This window comes from Aythya ferina (assembly GCF_964211825.1).
Source record: "Aythya ferina genome assembly, chromosome: 3".
In the NCBI taxonomy this organism is placed as follows: domain Eukaryota; kingdom Metazoa; phylum Chordata; class Aves; order Anseriformes; family Anatidae; genus Aythya; species Aythya ferina.
The window spans coordinates 112787391-112810933 of NC_140298.1; the positions used below are offsets into that span (position 1 = coordinate 112787391).

The 23543-nt window shown below is 38.2% G+C and overlaps 1 protein-coding gene across 3 annotated transcripts in view; it reads right to left on the reverse strand.

Annotated features, from left to right (window-relative positions):
* Nucleotides 1-23543, reverse strand: part of ITSN2 (intersectin 2) — a 78671-nt gene that overhangs the window by 37780 nt on the left and 17348 nt on the right. For all 3 annotated transcript variants that reach the window (XM_084516296.1, XM_084516294.1, XM_084516295.1), the window contains exons 3-11: nt 10626-10718; nt 8878-8941; nt 7462-7625; nt 5900-6097; nt 5612-5708; nt 4183-4325; nt 2852-2915; nt 855-992; nt 654-739 (exon numbers count right to left, since the gene is read on the reverse strand). In XM_084516296.1, the coding sequence (XP_084372422.1) occupies nt 654-739; nt 855-992; nt 2852-2915; nt 4183-4325; nt 5612-5708; nt 5900-6097; nt 7462-7625; nt 8878-8941; nt 10626-10718 (1047 nt within the window). The remainder of the gene's footprint in view (nt 1-653; nt 740-854; nt 993-2851; nt 2916-4182; nt 4326-5611; nt 5709-5899; nt 6098-7461; nt 7626-8877; nt 8942-10625; nt 10719-23543) is intronic.

Sequence of the window (23543 nt, forward strand, 5' to 3'; positions counted from 1 at the left end):
AAATTAAACACACAGAACAAAGAGTTTAGTCTTAAAGGCTATTCCCTGTAAGATCTCTTGGAGTTAAAAACAGCAGAAAACAAAATAGGATTGAGCTCAGTTACTGCAGTACAAAAAGAGATACAAAGGAATGGTTTTGGCTCCCAGCAACCATCTTTCCAAATAGAGAGACAAATTGTGTCTCATGCTCCCCACATAACAGACCTTTGCTGGCAGGATCATGGAGCCAACAGCAGAATTCACTTTGTGTTCAAATTGCACCTTGTTTTCAGAAAATTGAGCAACATTGGGACCTCTTGTTTCCAAAACACCCAGAACAAAGTAATGCCAGTAACATTCAACTGCTAAAAAAAATTGCTGTAGCATTGCAGTATTTGGCCATGAAATATTTCTTTTCCAAAATACATTATTAATCAGCACACTTTCCCATTCCTACAGCTAATAATAGTCCCTTTCTCTGCCTTCTCAATTTTATTAGATGTAATAGGCTGACTACATCCCCTTAACAACCTTCCCACCGTCAAGTTAAAATGGATCTAGCTTCTGAAATGAATCCCCATAGGGACTTGTTATGTCTTCCTCTTCCTAAATGTTTCAGTGTCCTTCAGAGACAGCCCTATATATTAAGAATGAGACCATGAAGCCTGTTTTACCTGGCTGTTTTTTCTGTGGCTCCTCCTCTTGCACTGGCTGGTAAGATGGCAGAGTTCCATTTATATTTTCAGTATATTTTCCACTCCTGGAGGGGAAAAAAAGATACAAAAAAAAAAACAACGTTAGACAAATAACACAGATAATTTCTTTGCAAAAAGAATTTGCATTGAAAATATGTTTCACTGCTCTCAGTGATTTACCTGAAAGAAGGTGGTACCAGTTCAAGAGGCAGAGTTAGTGGTAGAGGTTGTCCGGCTTTGGCCATATCGGTTAAGTGCATGGCTAACACAAACTCATCAGCTTTCAGTTGTCCATCTCCATCAATATCAGCTAGTGACCTGCACAGTTTTAATAGCAATAATAATTAGAACTAAATATCACAACCACTCAAGTGACAGCTGAAAATTTTCACAGCTGAAACTGAAATAATTTTGGAAATACAGAATTTCTTTGAAATTATCTGTCAAAAATGATTACAATTGATAATATGAATAGTGGATGAAAGAAAGTATTCTTTTGTTTATAATGTGCTGCTATGCAGATCACAGATGTTTTAAAATACACAAAAGGATAGGAAAATTTAAGAGACTTCTTAAACTTCAAGAGGAGAGCTGGGAAGGGATTTCATGCCTGTTCTTAAGCAGTTCAACAAGGCAGAAACCACTTCTTCCTTTAATACAAAATAAAATGTTACATAAAATTAACCAAATGCTGCAATGGGAACCTTGGCATAGAATTCTTTTTTCCCTTGTGTTTCCTTGGCATTGAAGGGAAGATAGGAACTACTCCAGAGCTCCTTGAAATGGTAAGAAAAAGATCATATGCCCCCTCTAAGGAGGAGGCAAATCACACAATCATACCATCAGCCTACTTGTACTCAAAATGCTTCCCACACATTCAGGAAAAAAACAACAACAATGAAATGTTTCCAGAGATGCAGACAAGAAAACAGGAATCTTTCTCAGAGAACTGTCTATATAGATGTAATTGCAGGAATGTGTCCTTAGACTGGACTTAGGTGAAATGATTACTAAAATAAGTGCTTGTGCCATTTTTTTTATACACACTACTTTGGACAAAAAATATTGAGCAGTTTAAAAAAAATCAAAAAGGAAACAGACAATAAAATCCACCACACATCCACACACCATGGTGAAAGATGAAAGGAGATGATTAAATGAGATTTTTTTTTTTTACGTTGACTGAGCAACACTGTTCACATATAGCAGTACTACTATTACAGTAATTACCATGAAGATCATACTCTGGTAGAAATATTTTATAATTCCTTACTTTGGGCAAAACTGTAACTAGGACTTGGATGTTAATCCTTAACATGTGTAGAGACATCCCTGTGCTGGCTCCTGATAGCTTTAGACTGGGCACCCAGGAGAAAAACAGTACCTGCTTTATTTCCCCATACTCCTGTGTGGAGGAATATAACCTGAAACTCCATTTTTACTCTCACAGTGTGCAACCAAATCAGCTGAACTAATAAGAGGAATGTTTCAGCTTGCTGCTGGAAAAGACAAACAAATGACTCCTCCTGAGATAAAGAGGAAGAAGAAAGCAGCCTGCCTCAGAAGGAGCTGTAAAGCACAAAGCTGTTATGAATTCCTCTGGGACAATGAGGCTTATGCACAGCATAGAAGTTATGTCTGAAGGCAAAATCCAAACTACCTTATCTAGCAGGTTAAAGGCAGATTATTCAAGCCTTCAGACGACTGTAACTATTTCCATCACCACAGTAAAGACAAATCTTATAAAATGTGTAATACATAGTTATCTTCATGGGAACTGCAGTGAGTCTCTAAAAATCTGATGGGCTACTCGTTTTTAAATTTCTCTCCACATTTTAAAACTAACAAGGTCAGACAGTCTTTTGTTTCCCAATTCTACATTTGAAATGAATAAAGCTCAACTTAAGTAGCAAATCACTGAAATGGTAATTAACATTAATACCTATACTATCAAAGGGAGTCTAACAAACAAATACAAACACTGAAAGGCTTACTATATGAAGTTGAGGTATCTTTTGAAAAATGCATTAATCACCAAGCCAGTTTAATAAGTAGCTTACTTTTCATTTACTATAGTAGATCTCTGGAGTACCTTCATCATTTACTATTAAATAAAGTACAATTCCTCTCTTTAACACTACAAATGCATTGAACGCATAATCAGTAACTAAACTTACCAAATAGTAGCCAGTTGAGTCTGTGAAAGGTTTGATTGCAGAAGGGCGTTTCTTGCTTGAAATCCTTAGAGAAAGTGTGAAAGATATTAATAAAAATAAATACTTCCAACAAAGATTCACATGTAGCAAAAATGGGTCATGAACTAGGGCATGTTTATTTTTAATATTAATCTAATCCCTTTTCATTAATGGCTGACAGTTGGCACTGCTCCCAGGCTTAACCAGAGGTATTACAATCTGAACACAACAAAGATTTAAGTATTTTTGGGTACTTTTTTTTTTTCTACTCAAAATTCGAAACAGTAAAAACTGACATGAAAAATGGATGCTTAGGGTAATCCCCACAGCTGTTACAAGAGCACAGCTGATTGTCTGCTGAAAGCTGGAGCTAGTCAGCTGGAAAACTGCCAGTTTTCCTCAGTTAACAAAGGACCATACACCCTTCCAGGCGGGTCAATGAAACCTTCAGCTCAAAAATCAACTGAGCAAGATAAAAAGCATTAAGTCCACTTCAAAAAAGAGAGAATTGCCCTCCTTTCTTGTGGAGTACAAAACTGAGGCAGAGGCTTGGTAAGTACTCATTCTGAATGAGAAATTTGGTCACCTAACTTTCAGAAAATCCTACTCTTGTACTAACTGTGTGAAGTCTTTCAGAATCACCATAATGTTGTGGCACAGCATACATCACTGAAACTCAACAAGGAATTACTCCCTTAAACCACTTCTGAGACTTTACAATCGTGTCTGTAGTACTGCAGTGTCCTCCTTGATCTGCTTTCTATGAAAAGAAGAGAAAGCCCAAATATCTAAACAATTATACATAGCACAGGAGCATGACACAAAAATGATTGTGCAGTCGTCTCTCATTTCACCAAGTCAGAAGAAACAGTATCTGCTCAAAGACTGATGCTTGAGAAACAACTGCTGATTTTATGGAGTTAACTTCCCCGGCCTTACAGCTTTCAGGCTCTTCTAGTTCTCACTGCTGGCACTCTTCTCTTCTTCCCATTGACTGCTACTGTTGCTTCCCTAGACCATTTGGGAAGACTGATACCTCCTCAGTCCTCTCCAGGTCTAACACAGACCCTGAGCCAATAAGCTAATGCCCATTTCTATTTTCTGGCTGACCAAAAGCAGAAGCCAATCCTTACTGTCTCCTGCACAGTTCTGAATATCAACAATTTCAGCTTTCATTTCGTTTGGAAGTCAAGTGGTTTCCATGATTTCAGCAAGCCAGATTTTCATCCCTAAACCTTCAATGTTCCAGAGGCAGAAAACAAAAAACACTGCTCCACTGTCTTTTCCCCATCTGTATCAAATGCCACACTCACCTGATAAATATCCACTCATACTTTTATCCAGGCTGTTAAATTTCTGTCTGTATTTTAATCTGGAGGCCTGAGGAACTGCCCAGTCTGAGGATGTAATCTTTGGTGAATTCCCAACTAGTGAAGCACTGGAGGAAGAATTTGAACTGTAATAATGTTTCAAAAAAAAAGAAAGAGAGAAGACCTCTAAGTTACTTGGCTTAAAAAGCAGGCATTGGTACAAAAGATATATAGCATCTTCTGGTAACAAGAAACAACTTCTACAAAGTTGTCTCTGCTAACTTGCTATAAATATTTTCATGGCTAACATGAAATCCTACTGTGAAAGTAGGAACTTATACCTAAAGGGAAATTTTTGAGCTCAAGATCCCATTCCCTTAGTATCACGTTATTATTTTATTATTATTATTATTTATATTTTTATAATTTTATTATGCCACATGTTTCACCAGAGGATCATTGTGATAATAGTAGTACAGAAAACCACACGGATACATCTCAACCTTCATAAGAATGTTTAAGGGAACTGTGAATCATTTGGTAGATGTCTACATAACTTTGAAGATGTATGCAAATGGGTAACCAGGAACACCAAAAACACCAAAAAAATCTATCTGATAAAGCTGCTAAAACCGCTATATTCCACCTCTCTCTCTGTTTTGCCATTAGTGACAATGACAGGCTGAATGGAGATTTTCTGGTTCATGCAATTTCTGCAGAACAGCACTGATCAAGTGTTTAGTTATGCCTAAAATGCTTCTACCTTTAAATCCCAGAATTTTCGCACTGTGCCATCTTCGAAGACCAGAAAAAAACAGTCTGGTTTACTTAAGGTAATCCCCCTATTCATCCTACAGGTTGTGTATTGGCAGCAAAAAGGTGCAAGCACTTCTAAGTCACTTTCTGGAACAGAGCTGGGGCTGAAATGCCCTCTGTGTTGTCTTTTAGAAGACTGTTCCTTCAAAGTCCAATTGTAGAGATAAATCTAGACCCTCACTTAGTCTCTGACAAAGCTCTACCATCAGTGAAATAGAGTTGCTGATGACAAAGATTTATAACCCTCTATTATTCATAAAATAAATCCATAGATAAATATTTATAACAAATACAATTCTTACATGTCTGCTAATTATTTGGTGCCATCTATAATGAATGAGCACATCAATCCATAAACATTCCTTTTACAACCGCTTGCAAGTTTTACCTCTACTTACTAATGCTGTACATTCCCTTCTTTTAGTCTCCACTTTCTCTCCTTTGAGCTCCCCACCTACATTTACTGAAAATATTACTTATTTGCATATATGAAAACAATCTACTTTCAGACCCGGTAGACCATTATTAATGAACGAGACTTTGAAAATACAAGTGTTCCATAATTTTTAGAAGACATACATTTAACATATAACCATTTTAAAATTAACTTTCATACCTGCTAGATCCCAAATCGATTAGTGACTGTGCCTTCTGCATATTAGTACCACCAAACCCTCCTGCCACGGGACCTAAAGAACCAGTATGAGGCAGCGCTGAAACAAACAAACAAAACCAAAAGCTTAAGGCAAACAGGCATGGTTGTTTGAGGCTTTGAGACAAATAAAAAAAGTTAATCAATGTCTTGTTTTAAAGGTTAATTAGTTAAAACTGATATGATGAATGTGAAATTTGGGAAAAATATTATTATTTCAGTCAAAAAAATACTGGACTATACTATACTTACTTGAAGAGAAAGGTATGGACAAAGGCTGCAGAAGGCTGGATGTTCCATTTGGCAATGATGAGGTACTGACAGAAGGCACCAGGGGAGCAGAAATTACCAAAGGAGGAACGGAACTCATTGAGGTCAGAGACATGGGAGCTAATGGTGTGACTGCAGACATAGATGTTGGCATGGACAGATTTGGCATACTACCCATTCCTAGAGTAAAAATCAAACAATTAATGATTTAATACCACAGAGACTTCAGGAAGAAACTGACTCCACTATGGTAGGCAGAAACTGCACAAAGCAACCTGCATCCAGAGATACAATAAGCCAAAATAGATGCTCACATAGAATATTTACTTTTTTTTTTTTTTTTTTTTAAAGCTAAGCAACACAGCTCACAGAGGAAAATAGGGGAAAATATACTGAAGAACATTAATTTAAAAAACAAAATGCATTCTCAAGGTAGCTAGTATTTCACAAAAGGTTTAAGATCTAATGTTCTGTAATTAGAGATATTTACAGAATTACTGTTCTTCAAAAAGCCCATCTGCACCTGCCCCCTGAGATAGAAATATAACAGAACTAAAGTGTTGTGGGAATCCTCTATAAAGATCAGCTCATACTGTTTCTGAACTAAGTCTCTTCCAAATCTCAGCCCTGGGAGAATCTGTATGGGTGAAACGTCCATTTTGAGGGACACGTGCCCAATAATGTATTCCTTAAATCAGTTGTCTGAAGCTAATTAAAACACCTGAATTACTGGCTAACTCTTGTGGAAGAGAACTGGATGCAGATGAAATGATGAAAGGTTAATATTAAGTAATTGTATGCCAACCACAGCTATGTATAAATGCATGCACTTGTATGCAAACACACAAGATTCGGAGTTGGTCAGACATTTTACATCACCTATGTCACTTATATACAAACATTTAATTTCAGTGTACATATACAGAAGCATATGCTGCATTTTGTAACCTAGCTGAAGTCACAGTGTGTATTTATTTATACAAAACAACATGTCAACTTACAGACACACATTGAAACCCAAAACACAGTTAGAAAAAACTAAAAGTACTTATATCTAATTGATCATATAGTTAGTGAACAATCTAATTCATTTTGAAAAAAATATTTAAAATAACTTGCACAAAAACCATGGCTTTTGCTAAATTTAACTTAAAAAGGAAAAAAAAAGTAATAAGTATAATTTGGTGAATGAGTAGGAGGGAGATAAAAAAAGCCTTCAGTATAAGAGAACACTGCAAGTCAGATGGGAGGTGTGAATGACCTTCTTGAACCTCAGGTCAACATTCAATAAAAGCTTTTATTAAATATCTTCGAAGATATTTCGAAGATAGCAAAAATATATACAATTTGCTCTGTCTCAAGAAAGAGGCTTTGTGAATTTCCTACATCACCACAGTCATGGTGGTTGGTTTGTTGTTGTTTTCTTTGGTTTGTTTTTAACCAATTGCTTCAACTATTGGTCAGATTAATGATACTTATACTTGACTGCAGATCAACCATGTATTTTCTTTCTGAACACTAAGTAATTACATATAAATAAGTACCAAAGCGAGCTGACATTAGCGGTGAAAGTACAGGAGATTGTTTCATGACAGGAGGGAGAACCATAGGCAAGTGCTGTCCTTGTAATTTCAGCTTGATGAGTTTCATGGCTATAGAGAACTCCTGTTGATCCATTTTTCCATCCTTGTTCAGATCTGACAGTGCCCTTTGGAGAAAGAAAAAAAAAAAAAGCCCACAAGGGAGAAATGTAAATTAAAGGTTTTCATTTAATGAGAAGCTTTTCTATCTGTTTTATTTACTGTTTTTATCTAAGAAAACAACAAACATTGCAGCCATTTCTGTATTTTCTACTTTCGTTAACAATGAAACCCTGAAAAGTTTGCATAATTTCAAAGCATAATGTTTGTCTAACTACATTAAATGACTTCTACCAAGTTCAGTTTTTAAGTTACTGTGTATGAAATACTTGGCACTTGAGAAAGTAAAAAGGTATTTGGAAAAGCAGTAGTCTCCTGCCTGGAGTCCTCTGTTCACTTGTTGCTACAGATAAACCTCAGCTATGCTTCCTTCTATGCTACTAGCAAAATCAATGCAAAAACTTCCTTACCACTCTTTTCATGCACATTAAGTCTCAGATGAAGAAACTAGCTTAGCATTATTTCAAAATACATGTTTTCTTTAATATTTTCCATAGGTGAATTCGTCTTAATTATTATGGCCCTCCACTCTGTGACTTTTAGCATGTGCATGTATTGATAACAATGAAGTACTTTGAAGCAAACGCAGCATTCTTTGTAACTCCTCGGTCTTCACCATAAAATTTCTGTTTTAAGTCTTGTAACTACATGCTGCAGAGAGCAGCACTTTCTGCAGTGTTGTAGTACTGGGTTGATATCTTACAGTGTATTATAACTGACCTTTTCTGTAGCTTCTGATTTTTATCTTTTTTCTAGTTTCAGTATACTTTCCACTCCTAGCTGAGTAGTATGTAATTTTTTCCCACAGCTAATCTTATTGCCATTTTTTAGTGTTTACTGGTATTTTAAATACCATTCATTTCAGTATCTCCAGAAATTCGTTTATCTCTTTATTCCATATTATTATTTATAACATTAAAACATGGTTTGGCTTTTGCAGCAGTCCAACAGGTGCTTTCCCCTATTAGTGCCTTGCAATTTTGCAGCACCTTTTGCTTCAAACACTTCTACAGTTTAAAAAGGCAGTGTTCAAGACGGTCTGATTTGAATTAACATGGTAAGAAAGATTTAGAAAGATACGGCTTTTTAATTAAGTGTTGGTACACAAGTTCAATCCTTCCTCTAAATTTAATAAAATTAAAACAATGATTAAAACAACACTCCTTTGACTGCTGAAAGCATCTTATGGACAACACAACATGCCAGAGATGGTATTTGGAAGCTACATACTTCTTATAAAAAAAATAAATAATACCTTACCATATGTCAGCAAGGACTGAAGCTGGTAGACCCGATTGCAAAAAAAAGGTACGTGCTTGATCACCTATGACAAACAAGAAAGAAAGAAAGAGACTTTTACACTAGAGACATGGATATTTACGAATATCTTCATTTTCAGGTGATCTCAGCACCCTTTTGAGGGACCAGATCTTCAGAACAAACCACCATGACAGATGCTAAACTTTCCAGTTTCCTACCACCCAACTCCTTCGTCAGTGACAGCAATTACCAAATGTCCTTCTGTTCCGTAATCTTGAGCCTTTGCTCTGAGAAGTGGATTTAAATAGATACAAAAAGCTTTAACAGGTCAAAAAACAGCTGCCAACAGTTCATCAAATGAAAGATGCAAAGAAATATCACACAGTATAAATGACCAAAAAATTCAGTCCTGACCCAATTACTTTTATAGGAAAGGATGAGCATGCTATTTCTTTCCTTCTCCTTTATCCAATCTAACTTGAGCCAGTACTGCCACTCTAGGAAAAAAAATTGGAAAATATCATGTTCTAAGTAAAATTCTGTTCCATCACAGAAGCATCCAATAATCCAGTATTTCAGGAAGGGAACAGGAACTGTTGTGCAGGTCCATACTGAATTCCACATCAGTTGGTAAGGATATGATAAAACACAGATAGTGGTGTTTATGCTTATCTGTGAGTGAATTCTACATGCTTAAAGCCAAGACTCCAGGATATTCTTTCAGAACTTTCCTCTCCTCTATTCATATATAGCATTTCATTTCAAGCACTTGCCAAACAAATAATAAAGCCTGCAGACATGCAGGTGTCGGCCCTGATGTGGCCTAAAGGTAGTCCCCAGGACTGCATACTTTTCTAGCTGGTGGTAAAATAAACACCAATCTCTCAGTGCTGTTTGCTTAAAAGGAGGAGATTATCCTAGCCAGAAGATGGGCATGTTCCCAACAGACAACTTCTCTCTTTCCTCTGTCTTTTTCAGACCAGAAAGAGGAAAAACAGGGGCACTAGCATTACCAGATAGGTTAGTCAGCAGACAGACAGGCAGAAGTGATCAGGGCTCATCTTTAATACCCCCCCAACCACAAAGAACAATGAATTCTTCATTTCAGTCATCTGTGCCACTGAACTCAAGGCTTTTCTCCATGTTACAAAGTGCAAATTCTGAAGGGCTCAGCAACATGACACAATTGCTCCAAAGAAAAAGTTGAATTCAGCTGGAACTGACAGCAGGCAACTGCAAAATGCCCTGAGCCTGTCCAGAATTTGCTGAAGGCCCAAGGGTTAAAATATTTCAAGCAGTCATTAACAAGGCAGAGTTGTCAGTAACTCTCCCTGCCTCCCCCCCATAACAAAGATCTCTAACAGCACAGTGTTCTCTAGCACCATTCAAACAGAAGAGAGTCACTTGTGTTTCTGGTATCACTTGTCACAATAGCTACTAGAAGTGTTTCTTGGCAGCTTCCCATCTCAGCACAGATTTAGCCTGATACTCTGGTTTTTGAAACTAGACAGAATGACAGCGCATAACTGCTGGCTGCAGAAGTGATGGGGTTAATAAGTGAGTGTTTCTGTGCCAGACTTTAGTCCAAAGCTCATAGAAGTTTTGTAATAACCTGTGGCTGTTTGCCTGAAGAGTATGGTTATTAGTCACACAACAAAGGGCTGAAATAGGATGTAGTTTTTAAACAGTTTCACAAAGATACTCTGTGTACACAGCAGTTAATGTATAATGCAGAATCCCAGACCAACCTGTAATGTAGCCTCCTGTGGGTTTAAGGCTATCAAACTGCTTGTCATGCTTGGTCCGCTCTTCCAAGGTGATGGCCCATATGTTTGGACCTCCTAAAAAACAACAACAAAAACCAGACTGAAGATTTTTACAAATAAAGCACATCATTTGTGAAATCAAAGCTTGGTTTCTCGAGAGACAAAATTAGATCTAGACACACCCAGCTCCTACCAGTTTGGCAAGGACATTCTGAAACACAAAAACCTGCTTCCCAGATGTGCAAGTGTGAGCTGAGACAACTCCTCAGCCAGATCGCTTTATGCTCTGCTTTCAAACAAGCTGTCTTGGCTTTCAAAGCTGGTGCAAAGTAGTTTCCTGTTGCTGCTGATTGTTTGCAGTCAGGGCAGGAAGCATGTTGCTCACAGTACTTTGTATGAACCAAATACTCCCCTGGTTCACTGGTAAACAAATAGGATTCAATGTCACTTACAAGTTCCCATACTGAAGGCTCACATTCCTCCAGCTGCCAAAAAAACTTATGCTTCATCTTGCCGATGTTCTAAAATCAAGAGTGGGACTGCTAATAAAAACATGCTGGTTTTGTATGACAAAGGGGTAACACCTGAGACGTGTTTTTAAGCAGTTCGTGATTTCAATTTAGCATTTTTCAATGCTTAAAAGGGAAAAGTATAAAATATTACAGCCTTGAGGTAACCAGGAGAAATTGCAGGGAACAATCTTGTTTACAAAGCTGTGCTGATACACCAGACAGACCCTGAAGTGACTTTCAGAAATGCTCCAAGGTGCTGTAGAAAGGTCAGCGCGTTCACCCTTGCAGGAAATGCAGTTTGCCAGTAACAATTGGTTTGGGTTTCAAGTAGGCAGAAGTTTTAATTGGGAAGCTTTTGACAAAATCTCATTTTTCAATCAACGAGTGCAAGAATTATTCCAAATTCTGAATGCAAGCCCCCAAAATAGCATTAAAAGGTTATTTTTAAAATCTCAAACTAATTCTACTCAACATTACCACTTTCAAAGAGCTGTTGCACTGTTCTTCAAAGATATTGCTCAGTGAAAAAACAGCCGTGGAAATAAATAATTCTTTTAAGAAGATATTAACAAGCTGCTTTAAAATGCACGGCACTTCGAAAGAAAGTTACTACAAAGTGCTTCCTGTTTTCTGACACAAACCTCACTTCAAGGCTTTGAACCGACAATATTTCAAGAGCTTTTTTCACTGCTTTCCCCAAAGCAGTAACAAAGCTAGCAGATGGCAAGCTAACATACATGCCAATACACACATACTGGCAACGTTAAATTGCCTCTCTGTTTATTCATATATGCAAACACATTTTTCAAAAATACTACCGTCTCTTCTTTACAAGGTCCCATAAAGATTACCCATATTTTCAGATCCTTTACGCTGCTGCTTCACAGGGAAAGACAAATGGTTAAAAACCAAACAAACAAAACCCAAAAACTTGCTGGAGATAGGAATTGCAAAAAGGCTGGGAGGCCATTTGGATATAACTTTTAAGCACCTGAGTTTGGAGTTTTGTTTCTGCGCCAGCAGCAGTTACCCAAGGTCTACAGTGAAACAGCTGTGTGATGTACGAGACGTCTCGCTTTGGAGGAAGGAGAATGAAGATGGGATGTGAAAAAGAGCACTGTCAGCTCAACGCTCGCAGGCCTCCTTCTGGCTCTCCACACTTACATGCTGGCCCATCTGTCCAGTGTCTTACTGCTACTGGAATTAAAGATGCCTTAGTCCCAGAGAAAACATACCCCAAAGGACTTTCCAGAGTCTTTCCAAGAAAGGGAAAGGCTTAGAAGGAGGTTTTTGCAGGCTACATGCAGAACTGCACTTCAAGAACCCCACCTTAAATGACAGGAACCTTCTTTCTTCTGATTAAAGGCATCTAAATAAATCTAGATTAGATTCTGACAATAAATCTAAATAAATCTCTCCAAGATGCCTAGAAATTGATGGGTACTGTGAGTATCGCCATAACACACAAACGAGGACAACTTCCAGCCTATGGCAAAAAATCTTTGGTAAAAATGGCACTTAAATCTTTTAAAATGTCAGCTCTGAGATACAAATGGAAAGTGCATACTTTGGTGGTTAATCCGTAAGGAATTTATCTGAACAAGATGAGCCACTGCTTAACTGCAACTTCAGAAAACCTGACCGCTTTTTTTTTTATATATGGAAAATAAAATCATAGCACCACCATGGTTTTGTTATACAACACCGTATTTTAATCAGCCTTTGAAGCAGGTAGCTACAGCACTCCTCACCTTTAGATTATCAATCAGAAGGATTAAGGCTGCCACAATATGTTCACGTGGTCAGTGGCTACAAAGTGCTAAAAACACTGGAAGAATTCATTGACTGTTGTTACTGGCACCACTGTAGTTTATCCAATATATTATATATTATGTATTTCTGTTTAAACTTATTGAAATTCACAGTTTCACGTAAATGTATCACAAAGTATGCAAGAATCACAGAATTTTCTAGGTTGGAAGAGACCTCAAGATCATCGAGTCCAACCTCTGACCTAACGCTAACAGTCCCCACTAAACCATTTCCCTAAGCTCTACATCTAAACGTCTTTTGAAGACTTCCAAGAAGATGGCAATCAACCTTGAAACACTTCTAATATACTTCAGCGAAACGTCTCTGCATAAAATCTGGTGACTTTTCCTTCCTCCCCTTCTTCTTTTGCCCCTTAGTTCCCAAACTAAACATCCAGCAGCATTTCTTCAGCACCCATCTCTGTGACAGGTTTCTTCCAAGCCTAAATCTCATTCATAAAAGCTCTGGCTGAGACCGACACTGTTATAGCACCAAGTGTTTATGGCACAATCTTAGTGAGACACTGCAAGCAGCTACTGGCATGTCCAAGTGGTAACCATGGAGTCGTGTTATGAAAAGTGCACAGTGAATGTTTCAGGAAACCAATTCCATATCCAGAAAAGACCAACCTGCTAATAATTTATTTTCAAAGATAAGAATTTCAGATTTTCCCTGTCCCTGCAGACAGACTGGAAATGTTTTTGTAAGTAACTCCACAAAGATATGCTGTCATCTCCTGAGGGGCTTGTAGTAAGAAGAAGATAAAGTAATAGACCTTAAAACTCAAAGCAGAACTCCTTCCATGTACCTGGAATATTCTCCTTGTAAGTAAGTGTATAAAATATGCATACTTTATAAATAGAAATTCAAAGGAAACATGTTCTATTCAGACTACTTTAGCAACATCTCACAAGATCTGTCAACCTTCAATACCTTGAAAGGTAAGATGTTTAAAGGGAGATTATTAGAGCACCTTTTAATTTAGAAGGCTGAATGAAAACACGTACTAAACTTCAAACAGAGATGAGATTTGGGTGCAAGACAGTACCCAAACAAAGTCCTTCCAGAGCTGTGATTCTTTACATGCTAAGAAAAAAAATAAGAGCATGGCACTGAGGGAAGGTGAAAGTGTTGTGAGGGCTTATTTTCAGCTTAACCAGGTGCTCATCCCTCTTTTGATGTTACTATTTGGAGACAAGATTAAGAAAAAAAAATTGTCTGTACTGAAAGTGTCATTAAAATTAAGATTCCACAAAGCACCAGGCAAAAATACCACATCAATCTATCTGAAATCAACACGTTGAACAGGGATCACAAGGTCTTGGCAATTCCACAAAATGCCTTGACACCACTCTTCAAAGCAATTACTGTGTTTACTTACAGTACGACTGAGCCCATCACAATAAAGACTTGCCACAGATGATAAAGTTAGTTTGAAACTCTGCTCTTCTGTGCAATCACCATCAAAACATGTTACAAACCTCGTGAATGTTGTGGCTATCTCCCAAAGCAGCCACCTGTGGCAAAACTGACCAGTCAGTATTGCTCTCAAGAAAAATAACACTGCCTGATGCACAAACTACCAAGTTTTCTTGGTTACTGAATGTCTTGGGACTCACAGCTGACACAGGTAAGTGGAAGAGCACAACTCCAAGTCGTAAGTACCATGGGCACGTCAAAGTGTGTGCCAATGGGAAGAGCACTCCTTTCCTTGGAAGGACAAGACTGCAGGAAGAAGCAAACAGAAATCTGCCATCCAAGACACATCACCTAAAAAGATCTGGCCCAGCTCAATGGTCTTTGCACGAACACTTCAACCCCAGGGCTGACAAACCTCTTGCCAGTAAGCCAGATCTGACCAAAGGGAACAATCAGTTTTGCCCAGAGCCTCTGCTGTTCTTCCTTCCTCACAGCCCCAACCCTTACTCACGGCAAGTCATGCATGAATCACAAAACCCAACTGCAGGCATCTCCTCTGCTCAGATTTTGGTGGGTGGGACACAGGATGGGGGAAGCACACGTCTCCTTGATGGAGCCGTGGCGAACCTTCGGCACTCCAGAAATTTTGAGCTGGCATCAAGTAGTAGGGAACTACACTATTTAAAACAAGTTCAGCACCAGAGATCAAAATACCATTGCCGCTGTAGGCTCTCATGACAGGCTTTGCTGGGGGCAATTAATAGTAAGTTACTACTTCTCTAACTTAAATTTCTTGGAAATTTTCATGAAAGAAATACTTTTCCCAGCTATAGATGGTATAGTTTGGGATGGAAAAAATGCAGTGTCTTTGGCAATAAGGTATCTCCTAAAACCACTTCTTTTTTCCTCCAAAGAGGTTCCCTTGCAATCTCATGCCCTCATACCTGAAACACATCCACTTGAATGAAGCTAACACCATATTTGACTACTCTACTTTTTTAGGAATCAAAACTCAAGAAAGGTTGAACTTGGAGACTTACCTCACACAGATTCTCCCCGAATAAAGTAATTATTGCCTTCACTTTCTTTTCTGTCTCTGAAAACAAGAACATGAAACCACCACAATCCTATAGAGTATCATTTTTAGATCGATCTCCAATCTCTTCTAGCAGTGGCTAGTACTTCAGAGAAGACTGGATAAACATCAAGACTGACAAGCAGTCTCAAGATTAAACACAGGAAATCCGGACTCAAGGACCAGAAACGTCTCAGCTGATTCCTTATACCAGGCCAGAAAGCCTGGGAGAAACCAACACAGAAATCTCCTTTCCTCCTACTCCACAGCTCGATGACATATTCAAGAATTCGGTCGTGTGGGGATTCTGCCTACATTTAAGGGATCCACAGAACTACAAAGACCATAGACCTTGGTAGAAACAGCTCTAGAAATGCCGTCACAACTCTGCATCAGACTGATAATCTTCTAAAGAAAATAAAGGACTTGCTTTGATGGGCTGCCAACACGAAACAAAAACAAATGTGTCTCTTTCCTTAAAACGGTAAGCTGCAAATGAAAAAGAGGGGAGAAACGAAAGTGCAGTCCTAGGAGAGCAGCAAAAAGCCTTGGAAATGCTGCAGTGAAACGTCTGCCACGTGTTAATATTACCTGCAGGCAGAAGGGAGCTGTACAGAGCGGTGGTATTAGCAAAAGGGATACGGGCAACTTCTCACTTGTGGAACATCACAAGACATTTCTCACATTCTTCAGAGAATTGTGTTTGGTTTTCACTGATTGGTGTTGCTTGCTTGTTATTCTTCGGAAAAACTACGCTCCTACGAGCTACAAAGTTAATTAACTCCACGGAGGTAATAAACCAAATTGAAAGGGAACTCCCTGTACACATAAGTCACAAGGATGAGTGATTATAGACCACCTCCTTAACCATCCCAAAAAAACAGTATTAAATTTCATAAAGACCCTAAATAAATATTTATCCCTGTGTTTAGGGAGGGGGAAATGTCATGCAGCAGCTTGCTTGTAGCTGCACAAGGGGCTTTCCATAATTCAACCACCAAGTGCATTACTGTCTCCCATCAGCAGGCTCGAGAGAATTGTTTGGTGTAAGGAATATTGGGATAAATCTAACATGTACAAATATAGACAGGAATCAAGTTTACCACAGGATTATTTATTACAGATCAGATTTAATGAGCCCAAATGAGGTAACTGAAATGTGGAATTGTACTTTTGATTTTTCCTTGGGATTGGGTAAACACACTAGGAGACTAAAGTACACAGATTTCTCATTATTATGAATTCCCTTATTTCTTACCAGTGTTTCTACTATTTTCAGTAACTGTTTCACTTGATTTATGTTGATTTTTTCAATTTATTTTTGTTCTTAGCTCATTCCACAGCCCCACCTTCCCATCCTTGATGAATGCCCTTTGAATCCCAGCTCCCCTACTCTCAGATCACAGCAGGAGCCACACGACCTGCAACGTGTGCATTAATCCCACTACTTCTGGTCCTGCCAGAAATCCATCAGAGAGGCTCACAGCACGTTAGGCAACACTGCAACAACTGCCAGGGGAAAAGGGTATGTCTATGCTTAAGGAAAACTTCAGCAATTTCTTTATTTCTTCAACATATACACTATTGAAAGGAAACAACCACAGCTAAAGCTCATTCAACAGTAGGGCCAGGCTCCTGTATTTCTCCTTCAGTTTTGTATTTTCACTAAAATTAAAGAATTGTGCCTTCTAAAGCCAAGAGTATTTTTAAAGATTTTTTAATGTCTCTGATGTGCTTTCCAAAAACAGCTGTTCCACACAGGGCGGCTGTTAAACAGTGTCTGACAAGTGCAGGGCTACGCAGATTTGGCCATGAAATGCCTGCTTAATTCAAGAGCTTCCTGACAGAAACATGAACACAGAAGCATAAAACACTGTAGTTTAGGGTACAGTTCGTATTCTTTCCATTATGTATAGGAATATAGGTATTTTCACAGAATCACAGAATCATTAGGCTTAGAAAAGACTGCCAAGATCATCTGGTCCAACCATCCCCCTACCACCAATGTCACCCACTAAACCACGTCCCTAAGCACCACGTCCAACCTTTCCTTGAACACCCCAGGGACGGTGACGCCACCACTTCCCTCCTCATGTTCAGTAGTTCACTAAAATCAAATCCTGGGATCATTTAATCTAACTACGTGTCCCATGAAACAGGAGCAGAACTCCATACGATGCAGTATTTTCTCTGATGATATGGTAATTGTAACCGAAGCCCCACTTCAATATACAAAATCTATCTGCAAAGTAAGACCATTAGACTTTCCTTGGCATGCCATGATCTCAGTGTAGAAACATAATCCTTTTAGAATGAATATAATCCCTAAAGCAATGTAAAGATGCATAATAGCCCAGTGTAAAATACAGAACAGTCTGCCTGTGCTGCAGGTAAAGAGCCACTCGTTTTCTCAATTTCACAGTGCAACCTGATGATTCCAAAGCACTTAAACTATCAGGTTATAATAACAGGATGCATTGCTCTGCTTTATAAAAATCACAATATCATCTAGCTCATTATGGCTATCCGTTTTTAGAAGTGCCTTTTTAATCGTTATTGCCAAGTTCCACTGAAACATAATGCAATGTACCAAGCAAAACATAAAAAAAAAAAAAAGAAAAAAACACAGATGTAGCGAATGACAGAAATTTTGTTTTAAGATGTGTAAATGAAAATCTTTCTTAAACTTCTGTTAGAGCTCTACCAATGCAAAAATTAGAAAAGTGTACTCTGACATGACAGGACTCTCCACTGCACATTAGCATGCTTTTACACTACTTTCTTGTAGTAGCTTTGATAATTCATTCAATAGTATTTTACGTTCTTTTTTAAATATTAAAAAATTGCCAGAAAGCCAATTAAAAATTGTTATTTTTATGAAGTAACCAGATTTCTATTTATCATCAAAACGTGCAATCACTGTAACCTACAGAGTTTGTAAACTTGTACTTTATTACCAAAACCTAGGTTAATTTTTAATTTTCTTACGGAAAAAGTTGGCACACAGACTTGTCTTAACCTAAAACTCCCCCATTCAATACTACCAATAAATATATTTTCTGTCCAATTCTGGAGAACCAAACCAAGGAATTATTTGAAATTGCTGAGCTACCAGCAGATGCACGTGAAATGAGACCATTTTTCCATCTACTGATACTGCTGTGTATTTGCCCAATATTAATACTTCCTGATGGATTTAAGAGATGGAAAAGAGGAAGAAATAGCAATAAAATCATACTACCGAGAAACTTTTCAATGGCAAGTATGGAAAGTTTGAAGTAAGCAGCACTGTCATGACAATAAATAAATAAAATGGGGGGTACTTTGCCACGTTCTTCCACACCAAGCTGCAAAACCTGCCTCCATCTGTTGTTAGCATAAGCATGCTTCCAGCTGGCAGACTGCAGCCTTCCTTGTCAACAGGAGACAGAAGCTGGAAGACATGCTTATCCTTCAGTTTAGGGCACGTCAGCAGCTCTTCTGGGTGAATTCCTGTCAACCTGTATCAAAGCCTTCAATAAGGAAAATTCAATGGTTTTAATCATCATTGTTGAGGAAAAAATCTTCCAGAGTTTAGACTAAAGCCTTCTATTTCTGAAGATTGATTTCTTTTACACTGCTGATCACCAGCGTTCACAAAAACCCTACTAGTTAATTAAAAAGTTACAAAAGGATAATTTGTTTAATTATTGTCTAGCAAATCTCTATGGAATGCAGCAAAACTAATAAGATTCAGGTCAGTTGCCATCTGCAGCAAGTAATAAATCTTTTAGCACTGGGAGAAACACTGGCAGTACAAATACCAAGGAAGAGGATGCAAAATGAACCTTGAAATTAGGTTGAGTAAAGGAAACAATCCTCCTACAAAAACATAAGCTGACATAAAATCAGAGCAGATTTCTGTACAAAGAATGTTATATCCTTTATAGTAACTTTTGTAGTTCTCTTCATTCTCAGGCTATTAGAGTAAAAACGACATTCCCAGGTTCTCAGACTTGAAGAGGAAGTCTGGGACCAAGAGGAAAAGAAAAGAACCACCAAATAAAAAGTCAGACAGGAAGGGTGAGACAGAAGGAAAATGAAGAGGCATTTCCTGCGTAATCCGTGGAATAAAATAAATTAGGAGATAATTTAGGAAACAAACCACAGTAAAGACCCTGCCAGTTCAGACCAAATATTCACCTAGCTAAGTACACGAATATTCATCCAGCTAAGTACCTGGCTCCCAAGCTCAACACCTGGCACAGAAAGAAAGAATAAAGTAAGCATGTAGTGTTTATTTCCTCAGCATATTTTCTCAGCCTCCAATGTAGCTCCTGATCCAGACGTGATACCTCATTAATGGGAGCAAAATCCATCTATGTACGGAATCCAAGTAACTGTTCGGCATCCAGCTTCCTACAGCTTTCACTGTTTACTTGACACTGTGCAAAGTTTGATACCTGCCAATAGTATTTTCACTTGATACTGGTTAATTCCTGTATTATGAGAGATCAATTACCACTCCCTTGTCACCTTCTCAAGGTGATTTTATAGGCATTTACTGTATCCAGCATTCCCACTGTTTCTTTTCCAAGCTGAAAGGTCCCAGTCAATGTAGTTTCTCCTCATATGAAAGGTGTTCTGTAGCTTTGATCACTCCTGTCAGCCTCTTTATAATTTCTAGTCCTGATACATAGAAAACACATAGAGAGAGTTGGAAAAAAACACAAAGGTAACAAAAATCAAAAATAAGAGTTTCCTTAAAGAGTGCTCATTATAATATTACATTACTAATTAGCAGAATCTCCAACTACAGTCCGTATACATACACTACTGACTATAGTTGTATTAGTTGTGTAGTGGTGTTGTACACATACGATATTACTTTCCCAGCACCCTAAAGAGGTTGATTTTAAACTAAATAAATGACAATATGACTCATTTAAGAATGTAAGATGTTTACTATTGGGTCATACCAAAGTCCCTAACCCTGTTTCCACAGTAGCTCATGTTCACTGAGAGAATTAGAAATAGAGTCCTTCCCTGGGTATTATACACCCTTAACTTTCAGAAATCAGCAATCTGGGAGATTTCTTGAGCCAAAAGAGGGATCAGAAGAATTGCATTTAACAGCCAAGTAGCCAAGGCATAGATCTTTCCTCCACAAGCTTTGGTTCCAAGTATTTGGAGCTTTGGGTTCCAAGGCACCTTCATACAATGAGTTCCAAACTATGCTGGTCATTAGGTAGAAACAAACAACAAAAACAAAGAAAAAACACACAACCACCACCAAAAAAAAAAAAATCTGCCTGCTTTAAACTCAATAATTTTATTTTGTAATGATAAGAAACTAGTCAATTGAACCTTTTTTTCTTTCCTTTTTTTTATTTTTATTTTTTAAGGATAGAAGGGGTAAAACACTGGAAATCTATCTCAGTTATAACTTAAGGTCATTGTCCAATTCTAAGAAAAGCAGCAGATGTCTTCAACAACTGATCCAGCATAGCCTGAACCTACAAGATTCCTAATTAAAGTGACACAGCACTGTATAAATACATTTAATAGAAAATGAACAATGCCTAAAAATGGTTTATTCTTGACATTATAATTAGCAGGCTAAACCTGAACTCATTCTGCCAATACCAATTAGTCTTATCTGTGGCCTGTTCCACTTGGATGGGCCATAATGACCACAGAAGACATGGTAGTTAGTAGCTGCTAAAAAAGAAGCATTTCACCTGACGCCAAAAAAAGATAAGTTGCACCAACTATATGAAGCAGATGTAGTTTTCGAGAAAACTAAATTTTTAACAGTTAAAGCCCTTTGAAGCTCTGCCATGTGGTAGATTTGTTTCTGAGTTCCGTCAGTGAAACCTGCAGGCTCTGGCTTCCTTTCGGGGAAGTACTTGTAGATCTTCCTGTGTTTGCAGATTTGTTTTTCCACATGCTTTGAAGAACAACAAAATCATGTGGAAATTTCACTGATACCCCAGATTAATAAAGCAGCTTGCAATACAGCATTATTACAGATTAAACAATACCTTCAGTTCCCCACTTACTGCAATCTTACCTTATAAAACCTAACAAAATACTAAAAGCAAGACAGGGCAGTTACAAGCTTAAATTAACTCAGGGGATGAAGATCTAAAACCTTTGCTAGGTTATTAATTAACATTTATGTTTCTTTTGTTGGTTTGTTTAGGAGGTTTTTAGTCCTTGCTGCCAGAAATGTCCCAATTTGACTGATGTCGGTCATGGCAGACGGGGTTTGGGCGGCCATGTTGGGCTCAGGGGCTGGCGCTGAGGGCTGCGAGGTCCCTTTGTCACCCACGGCCATCACAGTCGACTGAGTGTGGCTGAGGCTAGTGGAGCTTTGGCACATGTAAGGTGTGCAAGGTGACAGCTCAGCCACTAGATACTTCCAGAGGAGGAAATGGGGGAAGAGAGCAATTCTTTTTTGGTCTACAGAACAAGTCTTACGAGGGAACCGGGGTTACTTAGCCTGAAGAAGAGGAGGCTCAGGGCAGACCTCATTGCTCTCTGCAACTGCCCAAAAGGAAGGGGTGGGGAGCTGGGGGTCGGCCTCTTCTCACAGGTAACCAGTGATAGGACTAGAGGGAATGGCTTCAAGTTGTGCCAGGAGAGGTTTAGGTTGGATATTAGGAAACATTTCTTCACTGAAAGGCTTGTGAGGCATCGGAAGAGGCTGCCCAGAGAAGCGGTTGAGTCACCATCCCTGGAGGTATTTGAAGGCCGTGTAGATGTGGTGCTTATGGACAGGGTTTAGTGGTAGGCTTGGCAGTGCGAGGTCATAGGTTAATGGCTGGGATGATGATCTTGGAGGTCTTTTCCAACCTAAGTGATTCTGTGATTTCCACACCAACACACTAGCAGCCGATTTGTCTCGATTTAACCTTGTGCTATCACTATACTGAAAGAAAAATATTTTCCCTCCTTAATATTTACCTTCCTAACAAGTAAAATAAAGATCAAATTTATTTACAGTAAAGTAAATACAATTTTTAAAAAGCCGTAAGCTTTTATTTTGGTAGGTTAACCAAGGCAATCTCTTTAGTCTTTCTCAATACTTAATTCATTTTGTTTGGATGACGCTGGGGCCTAACTGCAACTATTAATTTATTTTTGTTTTGTCCTTCCTTAAGCATTTAGTCCAGGCTCTGCCTGGTATCCCCGAAGATGTCTCTCTCCAGCCTTATGCAAGAGCACACAGGATTTCTCATTTCACCCATCACATTTCAGGATGCATTTCCTTTCCCTCGAATCACGTAATTATTACGCGATCATCTAATACATCCTGTTGCCTTTCTCCTTAGTCATAGCCAAATCCTGAGCTGCGAGCATCCAGCAGAAATTCTTCTAGCCTATCATGGGATGACTAAAAAGCTATTTGAGGACAGCATAATAGAAACATGATGAAATTGAACCAATGATATGCAGTGGATCCTGTATAAGTCTCTCTGGAAAATGACTCCTAAGTTTGTATCATCAACAAATTTAACCAGCCTACGCTTGCTTTTAACTAATGGATGCTTCCATAAATAATAAACAGCAAAGTCTGGTTCCAAGATACAAATCCATGGAGAATTTCACTGTTCTGACCTCCTAGTCTAATACTTCAATTTTCTCTCCCTTTTAGCAGTTCTTTCTCTAATAAAGTCCAAATATGAGATTTGTTACACTCCATCTACAAAATTCAATTATTGAAGAAAGTGTAAGGTGCAACCTTCATTAAAACCTAGTTTCACTTATTGCATTTAACGTCCACATCTTATTATTTCCTCCTTCCAAAATTTCCTCTTACATCTTCCATGTGAATCATGTTATCCTCATAATTAAATATGAACAGGACAATTGCTACTCTGCAATCGTGTATCACTATTTCTGACTTTTTAGGACTAAAGAAAACATGTGATATGGCACATAGAATTGGAAATCTATTTTTTTTTTTTTTTTTTTTAGAGTCTAAAGGTGGAAGATATATGTCATTCTGATTTGAGCATGCAAATTTTGCTCTGTATCAGCTGACACCAGTGTCCTCACTGAGAACTGAGAGGAAGGAATAGTTTATAAGTGAGGCCA